Source organism: Apium graveolens, chromosome 9 (genome assembly GCF_009905375.1).
Source record: "Apium graveolens cultivar Ventura chromosome 9, ASM990537v1, whole genome shotgun sequence".
In the NCBI taxonomy this organism is placed as follows: Eukaryota; Viridiplantae; Streptophyta; class Magnoliopsida; order Apiales; family Apiaceae; genus Apium; species Apium graveolens.
In genome coordinates, this window is record NC_133655.1 from 241,013,767 (window position 1) to 241,036,026 (window position 22,260).

General features: G+C 39.0%; 1 protein-coding gene across 2 annotated transcripts; it reads right to left on the reverse strand.

Moving 5' to 3' along the window:
- Positions 1–9,808: 9,808 nt before the first annotated feature.
- Positions 9,809–19,507, reverse strand: LOC141684138 (squamosa promoter-binding-like protein 1). Of its 2 annotated transcripts, none has more exons than XM_074488978.1 (11): positions 18,237–19,507; positions 17,823–18,004; positions 15,408–15,559; positions 14,924–15,334; positions 14,509–14,583; positions 14,309–14,416; positions 13,397–13,508; positions 13,139–13,277; positions 12,879–13,029; positions 12,132–12,761; positions 9,809–10,429 (listed from the first exon to the last, which is right to left on the reverse strand). In XM_074488978.1, the coding sequence occupies exons 1-11, from the start codon at positions 18,773–18,775 to the stop codon at positions 9,986–9,988; spliced, it is 2,943 nt and encodes a 980-aa protein (XP_074345079.1). In that variant the 5' UTR covers positions 18,776–19,507; the 3' UTR covers positions 9,809–9,985. The 2 variants fall into 2 exon arrangements, with proteins under 2 accessions (XP_074345079.1, XP_074345080.1); XM_074488979.1 differs by having other exon boundaries at positions 14,924–15,235; positions 18,237–19,506.
- Between the last annotated feature and the right edge of the window lie 2,753 nt (positions 19,508–22,260).

The window sequence follows — 22,260 nt, forward strand, 5'->3', positions numbered from 1 at the left end:
TAGATCCAAAAATACATCATCCTTCAGGCATGACGCGTCCGTAGCAAGGACTTTTTCTTTTTCAATTATGTTTTATCAAAATTATAGTAACATTCAGCTTAAAGGAGCATCAACCAAGATAACTTGAGCGCGTCCTTGAAAATAGTACACTTCCTAGTTCCATTTTTCTTGAGTTTCATTGTTCCTTTTGACAACCATTACTTCAGTTATCATTCGTATAAAGCTCTCACTTAGGGCGCGCCCTATGTTTAGGACGCGTCATGCAACTAAGCAAACCAAGCAAATTTCTTTTTGGAAATTTTCAAAATTTTATTTATAATGCGCTCTGGTGTCAAAAGTGCACCAGTCCCACGGCTAATATGCTCTGTGGGGAAATTATTTCTAAAAAATGACCCTTCAACTAGTCCCAAGGTAAGTAGTACATGCACTACCCCCCTAGGCTAGGAGGAATTTATTTAATTCTAGCCTATAATCTGGTCATAACCCAAAATGATAAAAGAACTATGCAAGGGGCCAAAGCCACGCCTTACTGGTAATACTTTCGGAGATGTTCCGCATTCCAAGCTCGCGGTACTAGCTTCCCGTCCATATCTTCAAGGTGATAAGTCCCCTTCCACAGAATGGACTTTATTCTGTACGGTCCTTCCTAATTAGCTCCAAACACTCCATGTTGGGGGTTCTTTGTATTGGGTATCACTTTCCTAAGTACCAAATCCCCCACCTTTAGCAATTATCCTTTTACCTTCTTGTTATAATACCTTGCGGTGCGCTGCTGATACGCCGCTAGCCTTAGATGAGAATTTTCCCTCGTCTCCTCTAAGAGATCTAAATGAAGCCTTTGATTAACCTCATCATCTTCTTCCCCGTAACAATCTCTGCGAAGTGATCCCGATCCAACTTCCACGGGGACCATAGCTTCGTAGCCGTAAGTTAGCATAAACGGCGTTTCTCCCGTAGTAGATCGCGGCGTAGTGTTGTATGACCACATCACCTTCGGGAGTTCTTCAGGCCAATTCCCTTTACGTTCCTCCAGCTTGGTTTTGAGGGTATGCTTTATTATTTTGTTAACAGCTTCTGTTTGTCCATTGCTTTGAGGATGATAGACTGCCGCAAACTCCTTCTTGATTTTCAACTCCTCACATAGCTGTCGCAACTCCTTGCTATCAAACTGCTTTCCATTGTCGGAGACAAGCTTGTAAGGGATTCCAAATCTACATACAATTGAGTTAAAAACAAAATCTCTGATTTTCTTTGCGGTGATAGTAGCCAGTGGCATAGCTTCCGCCCATTTAGTAAAGTAATCGACCGCAACCACTGTATATTTGACGTCTCCTTTAGCTTTCGGCAATTCTCCGATAAGATCAATTCCCCACATGGCGAACGGCCACGGGCTTGCCATAGGCGTCAAGAGTGTCGCCGGCATAGACGAGTAGTTTGCAAAGCGCTGGCAGCGATCACATGCCCTGACGAAATTTGTAGCATCTTCTCTCATTGTGGGCCAATAATACCCTTGGCGCAAAACTTTCATTGCCAACGAACTACCCCCGAGTGATTGCCACAGATTCCTTCATGCACCTCTCTTAGGATGTAATTTCCTTCTTCTTCTTCAACACACCTAAGCAGAGGTTGGTTGAACCTTCTTTTGTACAGGACTTCGTCGTATATCACGTATCTTGCAGCCTGATAGCGGAGTCGGCGAGCCATAAACTTATCCTCGGGGAGTGTTCCCTTGCGAATGTAAGCTAGAATGGGCGTCATCCATGTTTCCTTGGGAGCCTCATCCACTTGCATAGTTTCTACCTTTGGAATACTAGAAATCTCCTGGATTTCAAGGGGGATGGATCCTAACAACACAGCCTCTTGTTGCGACCCCATTTTTTCCAGAACATCCGCATTACTGTTCTTCTCCCGCAGAACACATTCCAATCTAACTTCTTTGAACATTCCAATCAGGCGCTGTGTACATCTCAAGTATAATTCTGTTCTTGGGCCTCGCGCTTGAAATCCCCCGTTCACCTGATTCACTACCAACTCTGAGTCACTTCTTGCAATTAAGTTCCGCACCCCCATTTCCAAAGCGATTTTCAGGCCATTAATCAGCGCCTCATACTCCGCATCATTATTGGTTGCATAAAACTTGAAATGAATGGCGCTCATCAGATGGTGGCCTTCCGGAGATACAAGTACTATACCCGCACCCGCTCCTCCATGGTTAACCGCCCCATCCACATGCAAGATCCACCAAGGATGCGGAAACTCTTCCAAAGACTCCTCAGAATGAGGCGGATGCAGCATTACCAAAACTTTATCATCTATTTCAGAATCAAATTCCAACAAGAAATCGGCTAAGACTTGCCCTTTTATCGCTGTTCGAGGTACATATTCCAAATCAAACTGTCCCAACTCCACAGCCCATTTCAGCATTCTGCCTGATGACTCTGGTTTGTGCAGAACCTGTCGCAGCGGGTATGCTGTACGAACTTCAATTCTATGGGCTTGAAAATACGGTCGTAATTTTCTTGACGCAAGAATTAGGGCGTAAACCAGTTTCTCTATGCTTGTGTAGCGAGTTTCAGCGTCGTGTAACCGCTTGCTCACGTAGTACACTGGTGATTGTTGCCCATCTTCTTCTCTTACCAGAACTGCACTGATCGAATATTCAGAAACTGCGAGGTACAGTATTAGAGACTCCCCATCCAACGACTTTGACAACATGGGAGGGTTTCCCAGTTGCTCCTTGATTCTTTTGAAAGCATCTTCACATTCTGGCGTCCATACAAAGTCTTTCCCATCTAATTTGATCGCCTTGAAAAATTCCTTGCATCTATCGGACGACTTGGAAACAAATCAATTTAACGCGGCAATTCTCCCAGTCAAACTCTGCACTTGTTTCACATTGGTGGGTGACTTCATATCCATCAATGCCTTGATCTTTGTGGGGTTGGCCTCAATTCCCCTGTGGTTGACAATAAACCCAAGAAACTTTCCCGACTCCACGCCGAACACACATTTTTGCGGGTTTAATTTCATACGAAACCTCCTCAGAATGTCAAACATTTCCATCAAGTGCTTGATGTGGTCACCCGCTACCTTGGACTTTACCAGCATATCATCCACATACACTTCCATAGTTCTTCCGATTTGATCCTTGAACATCATGTTTACCAACCGCTGGTAGGTCGCGCTAGCATTAATCAATCCAAACGGCATTCCTATGTAACAGTATAACCCCCTGTCAGTAATGAAAGATGTATGTTCTTGATCGGGGCCATACATCGGAATTTGATTGTAACCGGAGTATGCATCCATAAAACTCAACAACGCGTGCCCCGCCGTTGCGTCAACCAACTGATCGATTCTTGGCAACGGGAAGCTGTCCTTTGGACAGGCCTTATTGAGATCTGTGAAATCCACACATGTTCTCCACTTCCCGTTCGGTTTCTTCACCAGTACCAGATTTGCAAGCCATTCGGGGTAGAAAGACTCTTTGATCAGCCCCACCTCCAACAACCGGTCCACTTCCTCTTTTAACGCTATTGCCCTTTCTCCACTTACCGGGCGGCGTTTCTGACGTATGCCTTTGCAATTCGGGAGGATATTCAAACGGTGACACATTACCTCTGGGTCGATTCCTATCATATCTGAATGACTCCATGCGAAAACATCAAGATTTGCAATTAGAAAGCGGGCAAGACTTCCTCTCATCTCATCATCCAACTGGGATCCCACTTTCAAAACCCTGCTCGGATCATTTTTATCAGCTGGAATAGATATTGTGTCTTCGGCCGGTCCCGTCTTTTCGGCGGGCATAAGGATCCTGGGATCCAAATCGAAATCAAAGTCTCGGGGGTCTTCGACTTCTACTTTCGCATCTGAGGGCGCGTCCTCGTTTGGAGAAGCATCAACCTCAATTTCATTCAAGGGCGCGTCCTTTTTTTGAGGAGCATCCACCTTGAGGTTATTCCCGAGACCTCGCAAAATCTCACTTCTTCCCTCCAACTTTTCCCCGTTAACTTCTTTCTGTATGATCGCCTCGGTATGGTTCACCACCACTTCCTCCACGCTACGGATCCTCGAAATATGACTCCGCGTCAAAAAAGAGTTCCCAGAGACATTGGTTTCTTCCTTTCCGGGGCTTTCAACGAAGTAGTGGGCATGGACCTCTCCACTTGGTTTTGTATGAATATCTTCTACATCCTCAAATGGGAGACCTTTCCCTTCATACCTTCTTCTACGAAATTCCTTGACAGCCTTATGATAGCAGTCGCGTGACTCATACTGTGACCCTCTCAGACTACCAACCCCGTTTGGCGTTGGGAACTTTATCATCAAGTGGTGTATCGAGGTTATCACCCTGAATGCTCGCAACCAAGGTCTGCCGACCAGCACATTGTGCGCGGAATCCTGATCTAGCACCTTGAAATCTATCATTTGGGTAACCGACAAGGCTTTTTCCCCGAGTGTGACGGGAAGCCTGACAGAACCCATAACTCTCACTGCCTCCCCAGTAAAGCCATAGACGTGCGCATCTTCGAAATACATGTCACTATCTGGGAAACCCAGCTTTTTGTAGGTGCTGTAGTACAAGATGTTTGTAGAACTCCCATTATCCAAGAAGACTCGATGTACGTTCATTGCCCCAATGAGCATGGTAATCACCAGCGCATCATTGTGAGGATGATGCACCCACCTAGATTATTTTTCCTTGAACGTAATATCAGCGGACTCCCCCTTAAAGACCTTCGGGGGTCTATCTTCCAAGTTGTGGATGTTGGTGAGTGGTGGATGTCGCGCTTCTCTCGCATTTTTCTCCAGTGCTCGATTACTATCACCAACAAAAGGGTGTCCTCCAAAAATTGCCCTGATACTGCCAGCCCTCTGGAACTTGACCTCTGCTGTTTTTTCAACATCCTCCGCCCGCGGGGGCTGTTTTTCATCCTTACCCTTGTCATCAAGTCCCCTGCGTCGCTTCACCTTGTCAATCCATTCTCCTAGGTATCCTGCCTTGATCAATTCCTCAATCTCATCCCGCAAGTGACGACACTCATGGGTGTCGTGGCCAGTAGACTCATGGTAGTCACAATATTTCTTATTGTCTCTACTCTGCCAGGAAGTTAAACGGTCGGGCTTTTTGAAGATTCCTCTATCCTTATTTACCTCGAAGATATGATCAATGGACGCTGCCAGCGGTGTATAATTGCTGACTCTTCTCTCGTAGTTCGATAGTGGGCTCCATTCTCTCCGCGAGCTCACAGCATTTACCCGGTTAGGGCTTCTGGCGTTTCGCCGATAATCTGGGCTCACGGATCTGTCCCTTCTCTTGGATCGCCCCTTGGAGTTATAGGCATTGTCATTCTTTTTTGTTTCTGCAAGCGACTGCTCGATTGCTTTGAACGACTCCGCCTGCGCAAGCACATCAGCCAACGACACTGGGTCCTTCCCTTGTAGGTGCTTCCAGAAATCCGTCCCCACACGCAACCCAGCTATAAGCAATATTTTCAATGTTTCATCAGTTGCACCCCTCACCAAAGTAGATTCTGCGTTAAACCTCTTGAAATACGAAGTCAAACTTTCTCCTTCCTTTTGTTTCATATTAGCCAGCGTGGTAACAGGTGGTGTGTACTTCACCGCGGCTTGGAATTGTGTCAAAAACAAAGTTTTCATCTGTTCCCAGGATGTAATTACACCTGGACCAAGTTTTTGGAACCACTGCTGAGCGCCTTCTCTGAAAGTGGCTGCCAAAAGACGGCATCGAGCCAAATCAGGTAATTGATATACATCCATTTCAATGTTAAAACGCCCCAAGAACTCCACAGGATCAGAGTTCCCGTGGAAACGCAAGTCATTGGTTGTGTTCCTGTATCCCGCGGGCAATTGCGCCTCCCTCACAACAGCAGCAAAAGGAGAAGGAGCTTGCGCAGTCGCCGCCACTCTTCCTCCCTCAAGATGGTTGAGCAACCTTTTGAGGTCGTTCACATTAAACGTCCCTACCCCAGGAATGGTTTGAACATTAGGCTGCTGGGGTTGCTCTGCGACTTGCTGAAATTCCCCTTGATTACCCCCCGGGTGTGGCGGAGGATCTCGCCGCCCCTCGCCCCGAGGCTGCGGCGGTGGCACGTTACCATTTTGGTCCTGGATATTTTCCCGTACGCGAGGTTCATCTTGACCGCGTCGCGGAATTTCATCATTGTTCTGCATTCTCACTTGAATTCGCCCGCCGTCCTGGTCATGAGGACGCGCCCCAGACACGTTACCAGTAACGCTGTGGGAAGCTACGGGAATAACGGCGGGGGCTTCTCCAGCGGAGTGTGCCCCACCTCTCCTACCATTGTAAGGGGCTTTTCCGTATTGATATCCCATTCTTCCTCGTCCATTCCTCTGATATCCCCAGTAGTAATTCCCGGGCCTTCCTCGCGGAGGGGCACGCTCGTGCTCGCGGTGCCGCACACCGTCATCCCTTTGGAATGCGGGGGGCACACGCGTCGTATCACGGGGCCTCGCTTCTCCGATGTTTCCTTCCTTTTGCCATTCTACCAGCAACATCCTCAAATCGTCGTCCTCCAACCTTATGTCAAGCCTCATTTTCAAGGCTGAAAGATCATTTCCTCCCTCGTCTTGGTTTTGAGTGTTCTCCGCACGACGACGCTCGTCCATCGTACGCCCAGACCTATGCGGGTGTGGCACTACCTGGTTGCCCAGGCGAGGCCTTTCTCTGCCTTCAGTGTCCTCATCCGCAAGCTCCACAATAGGTTCTACATCATCCGAATACTCCAAACGCCGTGGAGTGATTCGGGGGTTTTCCCCGCTCCCCTGGGTATCTCCTTCAACTACAGGGGCTTTTCCTAAGGCATGACCATGACGGGGGAAACGACGACCTCTCCTCGTCTTTCGACGCTCCACCGTGTTCAGTCTTGAGTTAAAACTGTTAAGAGTATCCCTCATGCGATATAATTGCTCCAATATATCAGCGTTGCTGATGAGAACTGGAGGTGTCCCCCCTACGTCCGGAGCCCTTGGTGGATCTGCCATGTTTCTGGGAACGTAAGGTTCATGGCGAGTATAACGCCCCCCGCCTTCTCCTTCTGACCTACTGTCACTTCCATCATAAGAACTTCCATCACGATTGTAAGACATCTTTTCCTCCCAATATTGCGACCTTAATTAGCACCCCTCCTTCTAGCGCCAATTTGTTGACGGAGGAATCTGGTAACAACAAAGATTGAGGTTTCTCGCCGGAACTAAGATCTGTGACTGTGGTTCTTTTGCCGGAAACTTAAGCGGTGTGTGGTTGATTGTGGTTGTTTTAGACTGAGATTGATCAGAGTAAGTGGTGGCTCTCTTATCAGCTCTCAACTTCTTACCCTCTCAATGTGCCTACGTACCCTTTATATAGGGATCAAGCCTGACGTCTCATAGAACAAGAAGTCTAATGAGTTTAGACTTCTTACTCCCAAACCCAGTAGAAGCCCATCCAATATCCATCTTCCGCTAGCTTTAGGAATGTCCAACTATGAGGCCCAACCGCGAAGGCCCAAGGCTCGTCCGTAATCGTAGGACTTCACGGATAGTGCATCTCCCTGCGCAAAGATAACACTCCGCTACAGCTATCTCCCTTGATTTACGAACGCAGGTATAGCCACGGTTCACCCCAAATGCCAGACGCGTCCCTGTCCCCCGAATGAGGATAACCCACCAGATAGCAGGACAGGTGATCCCAAGCTCTTGGGTGCAAAGTGCAGGATGACTCCAAAGTTCTCCAACGAGGACACCCGTTGAATACAAGAACAGAGCTCCCAAAGCACACACCAAAGTAAACCCCACACCCAACGAGGACACCCATTGAATACAGGAGGAGGCCTTCAATCATCAGGCATACCCCTGTAGGCCTTCAAGCTTTTCACGGACATCCCCCCCCCCCACGGTGACCGTCTCAAGGAGGGAATTCTTCAAGGAGTACCTGCAACAAATACATTAGTAAAAATAACCTCCATTGCTCCTCTCCATGCAAGCTTTATCCTGAATTCAACATCAAAAGTATATAGATCAAACACAGGTGGCGTCCTCACCCTTTGGGCGCGTCCTCACCTCCATAAATCCAAACCTGTTTCCTCATCAACCGTTCCTTATAGCATTTAAGATCACAGGACACGTCCTAGAATATAGGGCGCGTCCTTAACCTTATTAGACTTGCACCGTCTCCTCTAAACCATCATGCACAACATTTCACCTTCAATGACGCATCCTTGCTAAAGTAGGCGCGTCTTAGAGCGTCCATCACCATAAGATTTCATCTGCCAAGCACTTTCATAAACATTGACGCGTCCATAAAGCCTGGGCGCATCCTTTCTTGACCATGCATTCTTCTCGCCTCGTAACATATCCCTTCTCAAGTAGGCGCGTCCTGAACACTTGGACACGTCCTCACTTTCACAACGCAATACCGAGTTTGACTGTAATTAGCCCGCGTTTGACCCGAGTCAATCCAATGCCAAATTTTGGGTATAACAGATGTTAAATTGGGGGTAGCAACATTAAGTTTATCAACATTTTAAAAACTCTCATAGTTGGAATTCAGAAAGTTGTAAATAAGAGGTGATCACAATTCAGAGATTCAATATACAAGTAAAAATGGGTCGAGAGTTCAAGCATTTAGGTGTGGAACAAATCCTCCGTTTCAAGAGAACACTCATAGTTCTCGATGATTTGGACCAATCAAGCTAGTCAGAATTTCTAGCAAAGCACTGCAATTTGTTTTCAGCAGGAAGTAGAATTGTTATTAGTGAATTCATGGGTTAAAAAGCAGACCAATGGCCTTGTCTGAAAGATTCTTCCTCCTAACTCACTTAGCAGCAGCTTGTACTTGCTAATGTCCTCAATTTGGACATGTTTGTCAATGCACACTTTTGATTGTTAATATCTTTAAATTCGTATTAGTATTAAAAATAAAAATTTCACTGTATTAAAGTACTAATAAATACGAATCCAACGAGATCACTTATGACTATGTTTGATATTATAGATTAGACGTAAATTAGTAGTCAATCGATTACCGTGAACTATACCGAAAGTCAAATTAGACAACGTTTAACGGGACGGATGGAGTAATTTAGGTGCATGCGGTTCATAATACCAAACATTTATTTCATCATCTTTTTGACATGTGTACTACTAGTTCGTATATTATTTACGTAATGAAGTTCATGAGATTATCTCATGAAATTAATTCAGGAAATTTTCAATTACATATACTTCTGCATGAATGGATGTACTTGTATACTCTATGACATGTATCATGTTTGCTATTTACATCAACTTTCATTACATTACCTCAGTTTACATCAACTTTCATTCTATTACCTCACTCAAGTTTCCGAGATAAACAATACGAACTTCAGTTTCTATTACTGTATTATTGAGTATACTGATGGCTGATGCAAATGGGCAAATGGATAAACACTAATTTTTTTTTTACCAGTGCGGCTTAATTGAACAACCCAACTGTAGATTTTGATATCATACAACAATTAGCAAGTGCTAAAGTTAATAATTTATTTGTTGAATATATAAAAAGTAGTGGTATTATAAACATGAACCTCGGCTACTTGCAAAATTAGTCATGGTAAAAAAAAGAACTTACAAATTTGGGTACACAATGTTATCTTCACATGCAGTTTTCGCCTGCATTGGTTGGATTATTCGAAAAAAATTGACAAAATGCAGAATATAAGGAACATTAATAGAAAAATTTCTAATTCGTGCTTGAGAAATTTATCTCCAGTATAATATGTGTGTATTAGCTCAGGCATAATTGCAGAAACATATGCATCATCCACTAAACTCTTAAATTCGAGAAATTCAGTACAGCTCTTTTAATTTATTTCTAAAGTGAGGGAATGCAAGATTAAAAACAATAAAAGCGGCTTAGAAAAAAACAATAAAAGCTCCGAGTCCACAGTCAGTACATTGCATACATAGATTTCACTTTTTAGCTAGATCCAAACTTCAAATGTTCCCACCTAAATGGCTGGAACACATAGAGAACCTCGGGTGAGCTTTTAAAGAGCAGAGCTACACATACACAAACAGCCGCAATAGCAACCATTGCGAAAATTGCTGGACGATATGATGCTAAAGATCTTCTGTAATTGCCATAAGCCAACTTTTGTTTGCATAAATTGCAATTTGCCTGGACCAGTTTCATGATAGCTTTTTCTGTTTGGAAACTAGAAACTTGAGTAGGTTTTAGTCCACCTACAAGTTTCTGTTTGATGGTACCAGGGATGTCAACCACTACATGTTCCCGTCCTGATTTTGTTTTTATTTTCATTTGGATCATATTGATGTACGAGTAATAGCCTCGCTGGCATGCATAGTCATGGGGTGTCAGACCTGCACCATCGCGGGAATTTTTCCAAGCTTCGATTCCTACCTGAATAGTTACAAGAACATAATAGCATCATTGCACTTATTGTTAATTTTTTTTAACTTTTTCTTCTTTTATCCTTTGAGGAAATAGGAAAAAGATGAAACAACAGAAATGTGCAGGACAACTAAATATTATGGGGCTGTTTGGAAAATCTTATAAGTTAACTTATTGACTTATAAGCCCGCAACAGCTTATTGACGAGTGTTTGTCGACCCAACTTATAAGTTGAATTTACAACTTATAAACTGATAAGTTGAATATTGGCAACGACGTACTTTTTCTCAACTTATTTTATTTTTCATTTTTTTTATCAATTTTAGTTTTAAAAAATATTTTTTTATATGTTAATCTAACTTAAAGTATAAGAATTAAGATAATTATATTTAAAAGTTATTTATTTTAGTTCATTTAAATAAAAAAATTCTGACTTATAAGTTAAATTATCCAAACACTTGTATAACTTATAAGCAGTTATCAACTTATCACTTACAAGTCACTTATTCGGTTTAAGTCATAAGTTACTTATTTTAAGATTTCCCAAACAGACACTATATGATAAACTAAAATAGAACAGAGAGAGGCAATAACCTACTACTTCTATCAATTGTCCATATCGTTCCTGATTTAAAGGCATATTTTATGCTCTTTCCATTGGGATGATCAAGTCAATTTATTATATGCATTCATATTTCATATCTACATTATACTAAAAGAGAGTATAACCTTGACATGTGTCACTCTCTCATTAAATTGGACACTTGTCATTCCCTTATTAAATGTAGGGTGTGTTTGGTATTGCTATTGCTGACAGTAACAATAGATTTTCGCTTAAAAGCAGTTAAAAAATTGTTTGGTAAAATTCAAAAGCTGCTTTTCGGAAAAGTGTTTTTGGACTAAAAGCTGCTGTGAGAGAAAACAAGCCCCCCATGCAGGAAGCAGATGCTGATTTCACCATCAAACCTTACCAAAAGCGTAATTATTTTTAATTTTATACAGTAAAACATATACATATCAAAAAACTTACCAAACAGTCATCTAATTTTTACAACACTTTTTTAAGCATCACTTTTTCCAACACAATAATTTTTAACAGCAATCCCAAACAGAGTCGCAGTTGCTTATGTGGCAAGCTCCACTATTTTTAAAAAAAAATTCCTTCTCCCCTAAATCTCTCTCCTCAAATATCTTATCTTTTTCCATTAATTCTCTCTCTTCTTCATTTACATACTTCCTTAATTTCATTTTTATCTCATTTTTCCTTCATTACCATTGCAAATCTTCCTTTTTTACAAATATATCTTTTAAGTTATAAGTATCTGTTCTAAAAAATTATCAGGCTGAGAGTTGAACCCAGGATTTAGCATTTGAGACATGACAAATGATAAAATCATAACCACTTGAGTTATGCAATTGTGTTCATCATTGTAAATTTTCACTTAACATATTTGAATAAAATATAAAATATGTCTATCAAGACGCATAGATTACTAATTTCAAATCATAAATAATATAATTTAGTATATAATTATATATATTGTTATTTCGTAAATATATAATATATCATCGTTAATATATTCTTAAAAATATTTATATATTAACTTTTAAATATTATATAACCGGGCATCTGCCCGCGAAAAAAAAAAGTGCATGGGAAAAAGCTGGTTCAAAGAAAGTGCATGGGAAAAAGCTGGTTCAAAGAAGATACCGATTGAGGATCATCAGTCAATGCATCCAAGACAGTCTCGTTACCATCTCTGCTAGCTGCTATATGAAGTGGAGTCAAGCCCCCAGGACCAACTGAGTCCGGTCTGAAGATGTTATAACCCTGTAAAGTTTGCTTCTGTTCCTGTCCATATTCATCTACAACACTTTCAGGGATATAACCCAACAGAGCTTGTACCATGGGCCTGCAATTTCTGTGCACAGCTCTGTGCAGAAGGCCAATATCTAGAAGTGCACGGTCAATGTTTACGTGTTCTCCAAAATCAACGATGTCTCTAAAAAATATGCCCAAAAGTTTCTTAACCACTGCACACCAGTCATGGTCTAAGGAGAACTCCATGAGCCACCTGAATCGTTTGAATGAGAATAAATTAAGGCTGGGATCCTTGGGTCCTAATCTAATCTTCAATTGACTCCTGTGAAGAAGCCAGCCCATCTCATGTACAAACTCCAAAGCTTGGTTGTGCATCTCAGAATGTTCAGTTTCCCCCTTAATACCATTATTGGTTTCAGCCAGCTCTAAAGAACTCTCTAGAGTGCAGATTTCAGAACAAACATCCTTCTCCGCAACTATGAATGGGAAGAAGCTGGTTCCAAGAGTTTGGTCCTCAACCTAATAAGATATACAAGCAAGTTACTCAAACTAGATACATGTTACTAGATTGTAAAGTCAGCTACAGCCTACAGCATCTGAAACCCCTTTTTTAATAGCAAGGGGACAAGACATCACCTCAATGAATCCTCTTCCCATAACATCTGGTATAGAGCACGGGAAGCTAAGAGACTGGACCTTGTCACACTCAGATAATGAAGCATATTCATCCATCAGTTCCGAACAGCTTTGCTGACCTAGATACATCCCTTCAAGTGCACATAGTAGCCTGCAACAAACAGTATAAAAAACTCTGTACATATCTGTATACTAGGCTAAATAAGGTTTTATTCAAAGCCCAAGTAGTGTGGTGTGTCATATGAATACAATTACTATACCTTGTAGACCGAGACATGTTGAAGCCTTTAACCAAGAACTTGGCATTCTCAGAGACAGTAACTGCTATTGGCCTGATGCTCGAGATTTTACAGTTTTTGTCATTTCTTACTCTTAATTGGGTGTCTAGAACGACTTCGCCTACAAGATAAAAAAGACAAAAATAAGAGACCTCTTGATTATGTTTTGAGTTGTCGCCGACTAATACACGACAAAAAAATTCAGCCAGAACATAATATGTATAAATATTAGGAACAGACCGTCGTGTACAAATGCTAAACGATTTTGCACCCGTGTATAAACCCATCCTTCTTTCCAGAAAGAGTCTGAATCCATAAGCTTCGTTAAACTGAAGCTCAGATTGCTTAAGAGCTACAATAAAGCAACTAATAATTATGAGCCAGACATCTTTAAATTAAGCTAGTCATTTAAGAAAGGCCAAACACTGACAAAACAACCACCGGTGGTTCACTAATATAAGATGCCCCCTTCAGTCTGCAAACAGTTCATTTTTACATTATAAAGAATGCACAGGCCACAGCTAGCTAATTATTAGATATAATGATGGAATGAAACTACATGGAAGTAATCTTTAATATCCGATAATGATTGAGCCTCAGGTTCAAGCAGGTTGTAAACTGAAGCTCATCCTTCTTATTATAAACCCATCCTTCTTTCCAGAAAGAGTCTGAATCCATAAGCTTCGTTAAACTGAAGCTCAGATTGCTTAAGAGCTACAATAAAGCAACTAATAATTATGAGCCAGACATCTTTAAATTAAGCTAGTCATTTAAGAAAGGCCAAACACTGACAAAACAACCACCGGTGGTTCACTAATATAAGATGCCCCCTTCAGTCTGCAAACAGTTCATTTTTACATTATAAAGAATGCACAGGCCACAGCTAGCTAATTATTAGATATAATGATGGAATGAAACTACATGGAAGTAATCTTTAATATCCGATAATGATTGAGCCTCAGGTTCAAGCAGGTTGTGAACTGGCATCCAGACCATTGAGCCTAAAATGTCTAATATGTTTTACCTTATACTTAATCAAAAGCGGGGCCTTTCATCATCCGAAAAAAGGCAGGCTCAACAAAAGTTGATACCTGCGTTTCATCATCAATAGGCATATAGCATTGTACGATACAGAAGTTTAACAGAACTTACCACCTCCCATGTGGACTTTTCCATTCGAAGATATACTGTTAATATGATACAGCCAGGTCTTATGTAGCTTTCCATGTCCGTCGGACTGTGCGCTAACCAGCCCAGAATCTGAAATTTTCCATTTGTTTGAAAGAATTACATCTTATTTAAAAGGGATTATAAACACTTCCAACAGAACATTTAGCTGAAATGTGACATACCTGACTTCGCAGGGCAAGTGGGAACTCACTGGGATTTTTCCCAAAGAGTTTAAAAACAATTTTATCCGTACGAACCTGAAATAAATTAAACCCATAAAAAGGTATCAGGATAAACTCTTCCCATCACAGAATAAATAAAAAGTGTACACATTGAGGCATATAGGTTTATGAAAAGTTTTGTTGCAAGACAAATGCAAATTACAGTAAAATACAGATACATAACTTTCATGAAAAATATTCTACACACATTTATAACTGCATGTCTGCATGCATATTAAGTTAGTCTTAGACTGCTAATTCAAGGAGGCGTATGTGCGTGACATGAGACGGGGAGATGGACCATACAGAACAAGATAGCTTCATCAGAAATTTTATTCATTTCAAAACACGTGAGTGCAAAAAATAGCAATAATACCTTAGCCTCTCCGCTGGAACTAGATGGTGATTGAGTAGATAGTGATCCTGAATTCGCACTTGTCTGAGGTGGGCTTGATTTGTCAGAGTCTTGATGTATCCATATAGGATAACCAGCACATTCATTTCTTACGCACACTGGGGGATGACATCGCTCCGAAGGTTCCATACATTCTTCAGAATCATCATAAACATCATTCAAGTCAATATTAAATTCTTTTATCCTTTCCATTCTTGTGTTCGAAGCATTTGCATTCCCTGCTATGCAGTCTTTACCAGAAATAGGAATATTGGAGAGTTGAGCAGGCGGAGTCTGAAATTTTTCACCAGAAACAATATCCATAAACTCTCTCTTTTGTGTCATTCTAGATGACGGCGTAATGGTACATTGTACGCTAGCTCTAGAAGGGTCCTAAATGTTCATAGAGAAAATTCGTAAGTTGAACAAACAAGCTACAACATTTATTTAAAGTTTAATATTTCACCTGTCCTCTAGATGCCACAGCATCTTGCAATTTTAAAGACCCGTTTAATAGTCCAGAAAGGGTCTCTTGGTTGATAGTACCAGCAACACTTGCAAGGTTCTTCAGTAGATGCGAGAGAAGATCCTGATCCTTCATTTGATCAGAGCTATTAGCTGCACATCATAGACGGACAGTCTGTGAATTCAATAAGATAATTTACAGAGCCAGTAAAATTATGTTTTAAAATGTAACAGAAGTATATCCAACTTAGATGTAAACAGTAAACTGAAAGTCACTTTGTTAATAGGTCTGTAATGAAGTCCAGTGGAAGTTAAAGAAATAAGCATAGTATCACATGAACATGAATATGACTAACGGGACAAAAATTAAAATGTAATTATTTATTGTGCAACACATTCTTATTCATCATGAATCTGTACTTTAACCATAAAAGTGATCCAGAAAGATATCACTTAGGCCAATAAATGTTCCGGGACCCCTTAAACAACCCCAAAATCTGAGCTTTTATTTACATAAACATGATTTGAAATGGCATTACATGAGTACAATAGTGAAATCAGGGTACATGGACATGATACTATTACAGTTTATATATAGTATATATATAAGGGATACAATGATTTTGGTCGGTCTCAAATGTCTGACAATCACTACATACTAGCTGGCAAGACTCAGATAACTACTAGTAAAACCTGCCTAATCTTCATGATGTTAGCAATACGTTCACTGAAAAATATATTTTAGCTCTGCATGACCATATGATATCCTCTGCTTTCAGCAACAGATAAAACTTGTAGGGCTAATTGCAAAAAAGTCCCAGTGACAACAAGATTCCATCCAACTTCTAGCAAGCAATGTGAAAAGGGGGAGTAGACACAAAAAGTACTGATATATTGAAAATATATTAAGAAAGTCGGTCTCAGGAATTGAAATATTATGCACTCTCACTTTGGAAATGTCAAAGTACAGTCTTTAATACTATTCTCTTCGCATAAGTTGATCCTGGAGGGTATTTAATTCCTTTAACATCAACTTCGTGGAGATCTATTGTGAGCACAATTAGTTGAGTCGCTTACAGTGGGACAAAAAAGATTGAAGAGCTACGGATAGCATCAAATATACATTGAGGAAATTTATCTTAGGTTTTTAATCTGGACATAATACAGATAATTAGCCTTTCCTATACGGATATCCAGTATCCACCAAGTAGCGAAAGTAGTGTTTGCAATACATAGAAAAAACACATTAACTGATAATACAAGTAAAAGGCAGCCATTGACGGACATTCTCCACTTCTCCAATACCTCTACATATAGGAGTCCCACCTCTTAATTTTAATCTAGTACATCCCTTAACATTTTACTTTGAAGAATGAAGGGCGGGGTTCATAACTGGATCCTGAACAAGAAATTTTAATTTGTTTATTGGTCAATTAAGAAACATTTGATTTAGTCCCTTCAATAACCATGAACCATCCTTTGCTTGTCCCCTCCTGAATAATAAAATTATATTAAACTGAGTAATAGTAAACTAGTCAGTCTTTCTGAGTCCATTAGGCACTAGATGATCTTTTGCTAGGTTGGACTGATACCAAGATAAAATCAGTACTAAAGCTGTGCAATACTGGTGATAAAGGTAAGACAGCCTAGGTAAACAACTGCAATACACGGGGGTAAGCCAATTCCACTAAGAGACTAAAGCAATATCGCTTGTCGAGTAAGTTGTTACTGCCTAAAATTGGATTTTGTTAACTTCAACAGAGTTGTCTTCCAGAGACATTAGAAGCAGTTGACATTTGTGATTGTAAAAAAATTCTGGAAAAATTGCTTTTCTCAAGACCTTACACATGCAGCAAATTAATGGTGAGGTATCTCACCATTAAATATAAATTTATACAAACAAAGATGCACCACTATGAGAAGAAGGTTATGGTACTCTTGCTTTTGCTGCAGTGGTATATTTTGTTTGTCTGAGAAAGATACATATATTTATATATCAAGGATCCTTACGCGTCTTCCATCTATAATCTGTACAGATGTCCACTAAACCAAAAGACAGCATTATGTTTATAAATGGGGAGAGAAAGTTATTTATGGACCCATCTACTTACATAAAAGATGAAAGTGTTATATTCTTGTTTCATTGCACTAAAACAAATTTTGGTTTCTGTTTTTGTGGAATAACTGAATAAGTAAAAGATTACAGCAATAACTTGACTGGTGCAAAGGGATAATTGGATGGACTTGCTTAGTAACTTATATGTCAGGAAAAGGGTGTTAGAAGTAGATCCACAGCAATTTTATTCAATCAAAATACAAAGGAAATCTCCCAGAGACAACCACAAAAATCTAAGAAAGGTTTCTTGTGATACCATTGCAAAGAGGAATACCACGAATAATAAGAAACTATACTTACTGTGCATATTGGAGAGTATCCTTAGAAGACTAATCAACAAGTAACTACTACTTAGTTCATCATTCGCTGGTACTCCGCTGTTTGAATTCTCCGGATGCGTCTTTCTTCGTCGTTTATTATGGCCTGCCAAACGCCTGCGACAACTTCTTTTCCCTTCGTCAAACTCTTGAAGAAGGTGAAACCTGCTTAAAGTATATCCGAATTTTATATCCAAAGGAAGATAAAAAAATATTTTTTTGCGACTGCTGTATGTACTCAAATAAATAGTACGCATATTGGACTCAGCGCTAAAACCTATACAAAAAAAATTGGACAATCCTGAGCAGTCAAAACTTTGTGCTTGCGATCAGATTAGTATAACACAGCTAGCGAGTTGCAAGACAGCGTTAAATGTAATCTTCCACTAGTACTGACCTGCTACATTGTTGACAAAACCTCTGCATCACACTTCCAACCATTGCTTTAATAGCCTTAGAATGAACAGCACACACCCTATGACGACGATGATAATCTTTTGCAGAGCTCAAATCAGCTCGACAATCATCTACCTGACAAATTGCACCACTAGATGCAGAACCACCAATTTTACTTTTCTTTCCACTCGTTCCTGTCCAATTTTCCACTTTTCCATCAACTACAGGGTACACCATCCCCCCAAGATTCAAATTAAGCGATCCAGGTTCATCATTTAACTCTTCGTCTTCAACGACGACAACCCTCCTCCTCTTCTCTAGTTCCCTCTGTGCTCTCTCGCCTCTCAAATTAATTCCTTCCAAGCATGATGAAGAACTATTTGACAAACCTATCACCGCAGGAATCTCCGATCCAATGGGAAAAAACTGCCTACTCCTACAATCAGCTGCCACTGATTTCAATGGAGCAGCTGTAAACTGATCACCATCCCATTTCCAATCATTCAAATCCCACTCCAAATTTTTCCGAACCGCCTTCATTTCAGAAATCAACAGGCCTAAAATCCCAACACCCTTTCGAAACCTTGCCTCAATCAAATTTCAAACCACATAGAAGCACAAAACATCCCAAATATAGACCAAACAGTATATAAATCAATTCCAAAATATCAGTAAAATACAGTTACATCACATAAAGATCCCAAATGCAATACAACCCTAAAATCTTGAAAAAGAACAAATTGCATAATCACTTAAACCAAACCAAATTAAACTCCTAATCAACCTCTTATACCCCCAAAAATACAAAAACAATACACTCACAAATCCTTGGATCCAAACAAGACCAACCCACATACCAAGAACACCCCCAAAATCTCTAAACACACAAATTACACACAATTAGCTCAACAACAACAGCCCAAACTACAAACCCACAACTCAATTAACAAAAAGTTTCAATCTTTACAATTCTTTCATCAAAAAACATCATATTTTAAAACAAAACAAGAAAAATAACAAGAAAAGACTCAACTTCGAGGGTGTAAATTAGGTAAGAGGTAGGATCATAAAAAATTGCAGCTTTTATAAAAAAGAGGTGAGAAAGATTGCTGGAAATGAAGAGAATATATAGGCAAGAATGATCAGAGAGAAATTAGGTGCAGAAATAAATAAGGGTGATGCATAAATATATTTAAGTTGGTGTGTGTATATATGTACAAGATATGTGTGTGTGTTGACAGTGCATTGTTCATCTCAGGGGACTGCACTGCATGTCTTTTTACTGTTTCTACTTGTTTATAGCGTCAGGAATCCAATTCTTGTTTATTGCGAGTTGTTTACTTGTTTTTCATGATTAGTGTTTATGGAGTACTTTCTTAACCTACACTATAGCAAATTATTAAATCAGTCACATATTTATTATTTTTGATTAATTTATCCATAAGTTTTAAAAAATCAGACGAATTTCATTACAAGCCCCCAAGTGAAGTGGGGAAATGCGGCTGTGTGATTTCAGGTTATATGAAATTATTGTATTAATTAATAACTTTGGTTTCTGTTTTTGTTCATCCAACAAGTATATCGGTTAGAACAAAGTGCGGTGTTTGAAATAAATATTTTAAAACTACTTATTTCTTTTATAACATTACTGGCTTTAGACTAGGGCTGAGTGGCTCGAATTTGAACCAGACTAAATAGCTAGAATTTGAGTTTGAGCTCGAGCTAGACAGCGTCATAAATTTCAAATTTTAAAATTAAATTTAGATCAAAATTTCTGGAGCTCGGTGTGACATTACAAACTATTGAAAAAAGTTTGGATGTAATAACTTTTATTTGAACTTGACTCGACTAAATATGTAAAATATATATAGAGCTCGGTGTGACATTACAAAGTATTGAAAAAAGTTTGGATGTAATAACTTTTATTTGAACTTGACTCGACTAAATATGTAAAATATATATAAATATGAAATATTTATATAATACTCCCTCTGTTTTTTTTATTTGTCGCTTTGACTTTTGCACACATTTCAATGTCTTTTGAACGGCTAGTTATCAAATCAATAAATTTAATAATAACACAAGTTTGATTAAGCTGACGAGTCTCGCAGGCTCGAGCTCAACTTGATAAATATTTTGAATTAAAATTATCTCAATATATTACGAATCGAGTTTGAGTAACTCACGTATCACTTAGACTCATTGTACCTTTGCTTTACACGTGAACATAGTTAAAAGAATTAAAATTAAAATTCGTATATAGGAAAAAGTCGAGGTTTATCGATATGTCCGTTAATTTTGTGGTTGTGGCAGAGATTTACAGCCCAATGATTGATAAAATGAGTAGGTTTGACTTGCAGTAACTGTCAGGTATGAGTGCACTCAATTCGCTATCCTAAATCACAAAACATGTGCTTTGGTGGGATATTTCATGCCACATAAAGATCCAAGAATGCTTATTTTTCTTCTATATTATTTTATCCTAAAATCTTTACATTTAAAACTGCAAACAAAAGTTAAATCATTCAATATCTAATTTCCAAAAAAAACCTCATTCTTAGGTCTTTTTACATATCCGATAAGGGCTGAAAAAATAATCAAAAGATCAAGGAACCGGGGACTTCCTTTATCATGTCATTTGACAATTGTTTAATAAAATATTAATTTCTTTGTAACGTTTCTTTTAAAAATATTTTTTTAATTTTTTTTTTATCGTAGATAATTCATTATAAATTATCTTCCCGTGGGATTCCTCCCGTGGGATTCGAACTTATAACCAAGAGCCTCTTTCTAATTCATCTTTATAATAGGGTTTTCTATAATAAAAGTTTGTAACCAACTATTTATAAGATTCACAAAAATATTTTGTTTAGAGTTTCCAATCCTTTCAAAACTACACACCAATATTAAAATAGCACTAACATAAAAGTATAGAAAAAACGTATTATCAATGATAGCCAACGAGATCATCTCAAACATATTTTAAATACAAAATTGGAACCAACATGTTTTAAAATGTTTATTCAATGAAAAAGTTTATATAATTTCTGAAATATATTTATATTTTTTTATTTTATAAAAATGTGCCCAAATATCAGAGTCTCTAAAATTTTGAACCTGGTATCATCTATCCAAGATTTCAATTAGGAAAGATGTTCTTAGACGAATAAATTGAGGTTGTAAGATGGAATAAAGGGAGCACAATGTGTAGTACACTAGTAACTGTATGATAGACATGTGAATTCACGAGTGGGCAAAAAAGCTAACAATAATTGAATACATTGATGCCATTTAACTTTTTATCGTTCTTATAAAATTTCTCAACATTAATATACACATATTCTACAACCTTTTACTCTTTCACACTCCCCATCACATATATCACATATGTATATGATGATTCTGTAGGACACGGGGATTTGAAGGTGGGTCATTAATATATTGTCAATGTTAATTAAATTTTACGGTCGATAAAATTAATTTTATTAATTCAAATAAATACTCCCTCCGTCCTTCCCAAATGTTTACATTTGGGTTGAATAAATAGTTTTAAAAAAATGATAAAATAGTGGTGAAAAGTTAGAAAAATGAGTAAAATAATGAAACCGATTAATATTATATGTATAAAGTGTGTATAATGGAGAGAAATAGTAGATGTAGTTATTTTAAAAATAATAAAAATTTTACTATTTTTGAAAAATTTTGAAATGTAAACATCTTAAAAAAGAAAGTGTAAAGACATAGCGAGTATAATACAAACATAATTTAAAAAAATATAAAGTTAAAATGAAAGAGTAAATAAATAAAGGTCCCCGGAGCGAGCAAATCGGTTGGCAAGTCATGTTGATGGTATTGAGAGGCAGGTGATAGAGAATAGGCTTGTCTTTTGGGCATGTACCAATTTGTTTTGTCCCCCTTCAGCTTCTTATCTTTATCTGCCTTTCTTTTCACATTTTTATGTATCCAATGTCTATTTTCAAAAAAATTACACACGTTTTAAGAAAAGTAAATTTTAACAAATTAAT

What these genes read in the sequence shown, in the direction of transcription:
- LOC141684138 (XM_074488978.1), bottom strand. Translation starts at nt 18,775, where the DNA reads ATGAAGGCGGTTCGGAAAAATTTGGAGTGGGATTTGAATGATTGGAAA. An exon ending in TGGGAAGAGGATTCATTGAG is followed by an intron (nt 12,762 to 12,878) that starts GTGATGTCTTGT and finishes ATATCTTATTAG; the next exon opens with GTTGAGGACCAAACTCTTGG. An exon ending in TGACTGATGATCCTCAATCG is followed by an intron (nt 10,430 to 12,131) that starts GTATCTTCTTTG and finishes GTAACTATTCAG; the next exon opens with GTAGGAATCGAAGCTTGGAA.